Source organism: Labeo rohita, chromosome 25 (genome assembly GCF_022985175.1).
Source record: "Labeo rohita strain BAU-BD-2019 chromosome 25, IGBB_LRoh.1.0, whole genome shotgun sequence".
NCBI lineage: Eukaryota > Metazoa > Chordata > Actinopteri > Cypriniformes > Cyprinidae > Labeo > Labeo rohita.
Window position 1 is genome coordinate 11,397,943 of NC_066893.1, and position 10,092 is coordinate 11,408,034.

General features: G+C 33.6%; 1 protein-coding gene across 1 annotated transcript; it reads left to right on the forward strand.

Moving 5' to 3' along the window:
• Positions 1–909: 909 nt before the first annotated feature.
• slc41a2a (solute carrier family 41 member 2a) lies at positions 910–9,795 on the forward strand. Its single transcript, XM_051098960.1, has 10 exons — positions 910–1,236; positions 1,314–1,421; positions 3,628–3,699; positions 3,773–3,917; positions 4,593–4,739; positions 5,302–5,449; positions 5,553–5,632; positions 8,367–8,498; positions 9,129–9,277; positions 9,354–9,795. The coding sequence occupies exons 1-10, from the start codon at positions 910–912 to the stop codon at positions 9,513–9,515; spliced, it is 1,470 nt and encodes a 489-aa protein (XP_050954917.1). The 3' UTR covers positions 9,516–9,795.
• The last annotated feature ends 297 nt before the right edge of the window (positions 9,796–10,092 follow it).

The window sequence follows — 10,092 nt, forward strand, 5'->3', positions numbered from 1 at the left end:
ATAACCATTATATGCTGTGTTGTTATATATATCACAACATTGTTGTAAATATTACAGTTTATTTGCATCTCAAATTAGTGAGTTTGTCTGAAACACATTTTATAGTTTAAGACAAATAAATGTGTTTAATTTTGAACTTCAAGCTTAATATTTTGATCTACAGCAGTTACATTTTTAAGAACTCCAAATCAAAAGTGACATAATAAATCATAAAAATGCCGGCTGCCATGTCTAGATGCTGCCAATATTAAAAAAGTAAAGTAGATTATTTCACAGTTACACAGTTATTTCAAATTTGTTTTTTATAATATGATTGATATACTATTATAGTTTTAATATTTTTAATTAATTATTTATTTTTTTATGTTTTTTGTTTTTGTTTTAATTGTTGTTAAATTTTAGTCATGTTGTTTTTGTCTTTTTTAAAGTTTTTGTCTCTCTGTCTGTATATAGTTTTTTTTGTTTTTTTTTTACTTTTTCTTCTGGTTTTAGTTAAAGTAGTACATAAAATTAAACTAAAGGAAAATGAGAAATGTTTCATTAGCAACTAGCTGAAATAAAATAAGTTAAATTTGTTGTTTTTATGTTATTATTTCAAATGTCACAGTTTGTTATGGTTTTATTGTTGGTTTTATTTTTGAATGGTTTGTGTGGTTTTATTTATTGTTATTCTTGATTTCTTTGCTGAAGTGTTTCATGTTTTTCAGGTGAGATGTCAAGCAGCTATATCATCAAACTCACACAAATCACCTATACTAATTTGATCTAAAATTCATTTGTACACACAATCATAGATTATTTATATCAAGTACCTTTACATGATTCATTTACAACAAACAACTCTTGATACTTTTCAAATTCAAACTCAAGACTGTGTAATATATTTTTTGACACGGTTGTGTGATGACAATGGGATCCGTCACTGAAGAAAAAGAGAAGGAGTGTCAGCTGACCTCAGCTCACCTGTTATCCGGAGAAAATGGCCATCAGTTTATCTCAGAAACCAGACGACCCGACAGAACATCGAGTTTCAGCAGTAAAGAATTTTCAGAGTCGGATCCCCTACTTCCCAATGAGTTTTACGGGACAGCGTTGGCCTCTGGGTCCACATCGCAAAATCATGGCCAGGAGATGCCGATGGAATCGGTCCGGGCCATGGTGCTACAGATCTTGTTTCCATTCCTTCTAGCTGGTTTTGGAACAGTTCTGGCAGGGATGTTGCTGGACGTAGTGCAGGTGAGTAGGGGGAAGATGATGGGGTGGATTTTAAATAAGCTGACTGTAAACGATTGTTCTTTATGTTGATGAATCAGCACTGGGACGTTTTCCGTAATGTGACTGAGATCTTCATCCTTGTCCCACCTCTACTGGGCCTAAAGGGGAACCTGGAGATGACACTGGCATCAAGACTCTCCACTGCTGTAAGATTACTATGTTATTTATATACCTATATTGTTTTTTCTGCAAATATTATATGTGGTTGAAGAAATATGTTTTGATCTGTGTTTTCCTAAATTTATAGTCTATATTTATAATAATATTGTATATATTAAAATTTATTTTGTACCTCAGATTGCTGAGTTTGTAGGAAACACATTTAATAGTTTTTCTTTTTAGACAAATTAATGCTTTTAATTTTGAACTACAAACTTAAAAGTTTGAATTTGATCTATAGTGGTTACTTTAAGGATGACTCAGAATCAAATTTTAGAATATTAGAATACATTTTTTTTATTTAGCGCTCTTAACATATATTGGTTATTTAATTCTACATGCACATTTTTCACATTTTTTTTCAAATACCTTCACTGTTATAATGCTTGCTCAAAGTTAACCTTTAAACAATGTAATAATTAAATAAGAAGTCAAATGCAATCTTTAGCGAATCTCAAAATGATTTCAAAATTTTGATATTGTACTTTGTAACACTGAAATGCACAAATCACGTGTCGTGTAGCATTTAAAATGACTGACTTTATTGTTTCATTTTTCATTTATTTAGGTGAAGGTGTGTAGAATTCTGTTAATGGACAATAAATGTTACAGTAATTCATATCAGCCATAGTTTTAATTAGGGCTGGTAAGCGATTAATTGCGATTAATCACATACAAAATAAAAGTTTGAGTTTGCCTAATATATGTGTGTGTACTGTGTACTTATTATGTATATATAAATACAAGCACATTCATGTATATATTTAAGAAATATGTACAAGTATATGTATTTATTATAATTTATGTTCTATGAGTTTATGTTATATATAAATAAAAATATTTTGTACATAAATAACATATTTCTCTTAAATATATACATTAATTTGTGTGTATTTATATATACATAATAATTATACACAGTACACACACATATATTAGGCAAACTCAAACTTTTATTTTGTATGTGATTAATTGTGATTAATCGTTTGCCAGCCCTAGTTTTAATCACTGCAAAAATTGTAAAAAAAAAAAAAAAGTTCTTTAGATCACAGAATTTTACAATTTTAAAAATAATTAAATAATACTAATTAGTAAATGAATTAATACATATACACTACCAGTCAAAAGTTTTTGAACCGTAAGATTTTTAATGTTTTAAAGTAGTCTCTTCTGCTCACCAAGCCTGCATTTATTTGATCCAAAATACAGCAAAAACAGTAAAATTTTGAAATATTTTTACTATTTAAAATTTTTTTTGTCTGTTTGACTAAATCTTCAAATGTAACTTATTCCTGTGATTTTAAAGCTGAATTTTTAGCATCATTACTCCAGTCACATGATCCTTCAGAAATCAGTCTCATATTCTGATTTGCTGCTCAAAAAACATTTATTATTATGTTGAAAACAGCTTGATTTTTTTTCAGGTTTCTTTGATGAATAGAAAGTTCAGAAGAACAGCATTTATCTGAAATAGCAATCTTTTGTAACATTATAAAAGTTTTTATTGTCACTTTTAATCAATTTAAAGCATCCTTGCTAAATAAAAGTATTAATTTCTATATTTTCTAAAATGTAGCTTTGACCACAAATAAATCTTAAAATATATTCAATTAGAAAACAGTAAAATTATTTCACAATAATACAGCTTTTGCTGTATTTTGGATTAAATAAATGCTCAGAATTCTTTTAAAAAACATTAAAAAATCTTGCTGTTGAAAAACATTTGACTGGTAGTGTATTTTAGAATATATTAATAAATTATGATAATTATTCATACATTACTACATTATTTAAAAGCCATAGAGTTTTTATAGTAAATACCCAATTTTCAAGTCATGCTCAACTGAAACTGAAGTCTGAATTTGCTATATTTTAAAAATCCATATCCAATATTCATGAACCACCAGAAAAGTCATGGAAGCCTTTGTGTGGGAAGTGGGAAAACTGATCTGTACACCGTCCCATCTCATATGATCTGCTTCTGTTGTATTGTATCTGTGTTCTTTCCACTTCATCACGTTGTTTGTCATGGTGAGGAACCTTTACACCCTGCTGTGAAGAAAACAGCCCTTGGGGTTATATTTAAATGTTTGAGGTTTGAACAAAAACAAAAGGTTTATTGAATTTAGTAATGCTTTATATTGCCTAACGTACATGAGTAAACAGTCATTCAACACTCGAAAATCTGTGTAGGTGAATGTTGGCAGAATTAACTCTTCAAGAGAGCAGTGGAACCTGATCATTGGAAATCTCGCCCTCAAACAGGTTAATCCAGCTCATTTGAATACTTGCTTGGTAAAATTATCTTCTCTTCATTGAACTCTATTTGTCTCGTCAGGTACAAGCTACAGTTTTGGGCTTCCTGGCTGCTCTGGTAGCCTCAGCTCTTGGATGGATCCTGGAGGAGGAGGTCTTTATGAACCATGTAGCTCTGCTTTGTTGTTGCAGTGTGGTGACAGCCTTCACAGCATCCCTCCTGCAGGGTTTGCATCCAGCTTTTGTTTCTGACCAATTTTTATCTACTTAAAATAGACCGTCCATAATTTTAAAACGCTTCATGGGCATCAATGTTTGTGGGTGCTGATCATGAGGTTATTCTCACTTGAATAACTCATGGCTTGTGATCTTGACCATGCAAACCTATTTTCCATACTGGTCCTGAATATAGACTCAACGTCCTCAGGCAACATAACTCACATTATCAGCGCTTAGCATACAAAGATAAGACTGTCAGTATGATTAAAGAATTAGTTCACTTCCAGAATAAAAATTACTTGATAACTGAGTTAGTGCTGTTTTTAAACCATTGTTTAATTTGTAATAAATCATTTCTGAACAAACAAATAATGTTTGAATTTTATATTTGTTAGGCTAGTAGGTTTTGCTGTGATATCGAAGTTGGAATCGAGAATTTGTACAATTTAATTGGTATGTAAAATTGTGATGTCATATAAGCTTATTTATTAAAATAAAAGATAACATTAGATAACAGCAACTATTTTCGTTTATTGTGGCAGGGCCAGTGAAAATTTAGAATTTGATTTTTTTTTGTAGAAAAAATCCTTAGCGTTGAGCCCTGTTACATGTAAAAATGAATTTGTAATTTCGTTTAACATGTATAAATTCTGAATGGATCTGATATTTGCACATTTTTCTAGGCATCGTAATGGTTGGTGTAATTGTTGGATCCAAGAAGGTAGGCGTGAACCCTGACAACATAGCCACGCCCATCGCTGCCAGTTTAGGGGACATCATCACATTAGGACTCCTTGCCACCATTAGTCAAGGCTTCTTTTATTCCATGGGTGAGAATGAATCACCAGTAATTGGTCGGTGACTAGTTTGTTGTTCCACCTAAGAGGTGTGGGATTTTACTGTCTTTAAAGGGATAATTCACCCAAAAATGAAAATTCTGTCTTTAATTACTCACCCTCATGGTGTTCCAAACCCCTAAGACCTTCGTTCATCTTCAGAACACAAATTAAGATATTTTTAATAAAATCCAAGAGCTTTCGTGGTACTTTCTTGAATGTGTGTCAAAGACTGACATAGAAGAGAAGAAATTGTTGAATATAGTTGTTATTTTTGTTTTCTTTGTGCACAAAAAGTATTCTCGTGGCTTTATAACAATATGGTTGAACCACTAATGTCACATGGACTATTTTAACAATGTCCTTACTACCTTTCTGGGCCTTGAACGTGGTAGTTGCATTGTTGTGTATGCAGTGTCAGAAAGCTCTTGGATTTCATCAAAAATATCTTAATTAACAACATGAGGATGAGTAATAAATGACTGAATTTTCATTTTTGAGTGAACTGTCCCTTTAATTTTAACCCCTTTTATGCTTTAACTCTCTCTGTTTGTAGAACCATACCCTTATATTACCTACCTGGTGTGTGCTTTTTTCCTGTGCCTGACGCCGGTGTGGGTAATTCTTTCATTTCGGCACCCTGAAAGCCAAAAACTGCTGTTGTCCAGCTGGGAGCCAATAATAACTGCAATGGTGATCAGCAGGTAACTGTTCCCTCTTGGCCCATCAATAGTGGCTATAATAGTGCACTTGTACAAATTATGTTGGTACAACCAACATATGTTGGTTTTTGTATCATATCTACAGTCTTGGAGGACTGATTTTGGACCATGCCATCACAGATCCAAAGCTTGAAGGTGTTGTTCTCTACAGTCCGGTTATAAATGGTGGGTCAGACCGAATTGATATACTAAGTTCTGATCAACTGATTGTTTAATTAAAATTTTATACATACAGTTGCAATCAAAATTATTAAGCCCCCCAGAGACTGCAGTACTTTACAAATACAAGCTTGTCTGAAGATCCAGGACTTGCATCTACAACAGTTTAATGGCTTATTAAAAGTGATAATGTCAATATATAGTGTGACGTATTTGAGTTATAGGATTTTTTAATAACACAGCTATGTCATAATTATTCAACCCGTATTCAACATTGCTGTTTTAAGTCACTTATTTTTATGGCAGAGAGCAAAATTGTCTTGAAACACAATTAATCCTTAGAAACTCTATTACAAAAACAGAATTACCTTGGTCTGTTACACATACATACAGTTAGCCCATGCATGTGCTGGAGTTGAGTAGCAAATATGACAACAGAGCTCTCACAAAAGCTATAGAGAAGAAATAGTGGTATTATATTAAAAAGTCTAAGGCTACATGAAGATTTCCAAGACATTAAAAATTTGTAGAGACGGAGCTGGCGGCCTTATTCCTTAGTTGAAAGTTTGTTGTACTAGAAAGCATTTGAGGGTGTTGAACAAAAAAGGCAGAATATCATAAAATGTTTGATCAGAGCAACTGAGGAAAACCTGCAATGTACAGCCAAAGACTTGCAAGATGACTCAACAAAAGGAGGAAAACATTTCAATGCAGTGAGAACACTAGACAAGTATGGCCTTCATGTTGAGGCATCTTGCCAAATACCACTCTTGACCAAGAAGAACAAAAAGGTTGACTTGAAGATGCTAAAATTCATTCGGATAGACCTGTGGAGTTCAGGAAAACATGGCCGCATGAAGGATATCATAGATTCTTTGAAGTGTCAGGCCATTTTGGCAAGAATTGTGATGCCTTTGGTGCAAAGATTGAAGCTGATGATTAATGGACTTTCCTGCAGGACAATCATCCCAAGATAAACATCCAAATGTTCTTATGCTTGATCATTCATAGAATGTTCTTGAGTGGCCTGTCTGTTCAGTTTCCAGATTTAATTCTCACTTAAAATATTTGGCTGAATTTAAAGAAAGCAGTGGCAAAGTGAAAACCAAAGATTATCAGTGATCTAGAAGCTTTTTCGGGTGAGGAATGGGCTGAGATTGCATTAGAAAGGTGACAGAAGCTTCTAAGCACTTTCAAGCGGCATTTATTGGTGGTTTTAGATTCTACACCAAATTCTACACTAAATTGTACTTTTGGTGGTTGAATAATTTTGAACATGAACTTTTATTGCCAGTTTGATTTTTTTTTTTTTTTTTCATTATTAATCCACTTACATTCTCGGAATTACTCAAATGAGTAATTAAAAATAAACTTTCTCCAATGGTGTACTGATGCCTTTGTTGAATTGTTTTCACATATTTTTGTTCTTCGCAGCGAAATGTATTGCAGGTCAAGGGGGTTGAATAATTTTGATTGCAGCTGTACCTTTCCATTTCAACCTCTCCTTAAAGGGGTCACCGGATGCAAGTTACTTTTACATGTTTGAACATTAATGTGTGTTGGCAGTGTATGTACAAATCTACCCTATAATGATAAACATCCATGCAGTGGTTTTTAATTAATCTGTAAAAATAATATCCCCTTTTTTAAATCGAGCCATTCTCAGATGCCTCTCGGTGTGACGTCAGACTGACAGAGGCCGCTCCCACGATAGTTGATTGACATGAGCGTCTTACCTCAGACCTGCCTTAAATCAGCTATAACAGTCCAATAACCTCCATTGTTTCAATGCCGGAGCAGGGATGTAAGACAAGAATATCTCCAATTGAGTGATTGAGGTGTTGTGTTGCTGAATGTAATAATGAACATAGTGGTCGTCTTTTACTCCCGACATCTGAGCCGCTGAAGATGCAGTGGTATATGTTTATTTGTGAAGGGAATGCGCCTCCCGATCTACATATATCTGTCTATGTTCACGCAAATCATTCATGATCCAGCTTCACTTAAAGCAGAAGTGAGTATAAGGTTTTTTTATGAATCTTTGCTATTGCCCTTCCTAATAACGTGCTAGTTAGCAAGTTTAGCAGCTAAACGCGGCTAAAGTAAACAGGCTCGTCACTCCACAGAGAGAAGAGAGGGGCGGGGCGAGGCGAGCAGAGCCCATTAACATTTAAAGTAACCTTGACCAGAACAGGATGATTTTTGCAGAGCTGATTTTGACAAGGTAAAAAGGGTGTTGTTTTACAAAACCATTGAGAATTTTTAACCAAAGTATATTAGAGACTTTTCATTAAGACCCTAAATAATCATATCAGCTTGTGGAAAATGGGCATCCAATGACCCCTTTAAGGAGACATAAAAATAAAATAGAAAATAAAAATTCTGTCATTAATTACTCACCCTGGTGTTCCAAACCCATAACACCTTTGTTCATCTTCCGAAAACAAACGTTCAAGGCCCAGAAAGGTAGTAAAGACATCATTAAAATACCCCATGTGACATCAGTGATTCAGACGTAATTTTATGAAAGTATTCTTGTACTGTAGCTTCATAACATCACTATTTTAATGATGTCCTAACTACCTTTCTGGGCCTTGAACATGGTCAGAAAACTCAAATTTTATCAAAAATATCTTAATTTGTGCTCTGAAGATGAACAAAGGTTTTACAGGTTTGGAACGACATGAGGGTGAATAATTAATGACAGAATGTTCATTTTTGGGTGAACTTTCCCTTTAAGGTGTTGGTGGTAATCTGGTTTCCATCCAGGCTAGTCGTATAGCCACATATCTTCATTTTCACCATCTGCTGGGTGAACTTCCAGACGACTCTAAAGGATGTTACTGCCCCTGCCGCAGCTTTTGCACCACAGGTAACAGATTTCCATCAATGTTTATCCATTAAGCTTCTAAATCACTGCCAAAAATTATTTTCTTACTTAGACTTTTTGTCTTGTTTCCAGCCAAAATATCTACAAATTCTAAAATCAAGAAGGATTTTCTAGGCAAGCAAAAATTATTGTCTTGTTTTCAGAAAAATCAAGTCAAAATTAAGTGTTTTTTTGCTTGAAACAAGCAAAATAATCTGCCAATAGGGTAAGCAAAATAGTCTTGTTTTCTGCTTGAAATAAGATTATTTTTCTTACCCCACTGGCAGATTATTTTGCTTGTTCTAAGCAAAAACTCACTTAAATTTGATGTATTTTTTCTGAAAACAAGACTAATTTTTCCTTGTCTAGAAAATACTTCTTGATAAGAATTTTTAGATATTTTGTCTGGAAACAAGACAAAAAAATCTAAGTAAGAAAAGCATTTTTTGCAGTGATTCTGTAAGAGTTTAGGTCAAACCCTGATCAAACTCACCTGCCTGTAGATTTGTAGTGATCCTGAAGATCCAAACACTGTTGTGTTCGATTAGGGTTGAAACTAAACTCTGCAGGAAAGTGAACCTGGTTTAAGGTTAAAGAATTCAGACAGAAAACACTTTTCATTGACTCTGACAGGACCGAATGGAAGATCAGCACAAGTGCTGCTCACAATGGCAATCCCAGGTCACCTGATCTTCATCTACTCCATTTACCTAATACAAGGCAGTCCGGATCCACCCACTGCAGTTTTCATTTTCTTCTATTTGGTAGCTGCTTTCACACAGGCAGGTCAAAAAGATGTTAGCATGTGTGTTATTGAGAAAAAGTGTGGTATTTCATTCTAAATCTTCTTTCATTCAGGTGTTTCTTTTGCTGGCCATCGCTGATGTGCTGGTTCACTGCTTGTGGAAGTGCAGCAGGGATCCTGATAGCTTCTCCATCCCATATCTAACGGCTCTGGGGGATCTTTTGGGCACTGGCTTTCTGACACTGTGTTTTCTTTTTATGTCACTGGTGACATAAATGTTAAAATAATATTGTGGGATTTCATTAAACAGATTAGGTCTGATCAGTCAGTGCTGGGTCTATATATTTGCTGTTTCTCTACACAGTTCAGCCAGTTGAACATTGCTTGAAATATTAACCTCAACATACATGCCAGCCAAATCCCTGTGCAATTCAATGAGTCGCACATGCTGCCTCATGTGACAATGGCACAATAGCACAAAGAACTGCTGTTATGTTTCTATAAGTTGTTATGTTAAATGTATGTCTGATTTGCACTCATCTTTCTGGATCAGTATCCAATCTTTTGTACCGTATAGTACTGCATGTCCCATTTGGTTCTAATAAAAATGTTAATTATATGCTTTTATTAATGAATTATTCATCTTTAGGATATACACTACTATTCAAAAGTTTTTGAACAGTAAGATTTTTTATTTTTCTATTTGAATACATTTTAAATTTTAATTTAATTAATTTAATTTATTTTAATTTAATTTATGTTGAAAACAAATTACTTTTCAAAATATATTCGAATAGAGACAGTTATTTTAAATAGTAAAAATATTTCAAAATTGTACTGTTTTTGCTGTAC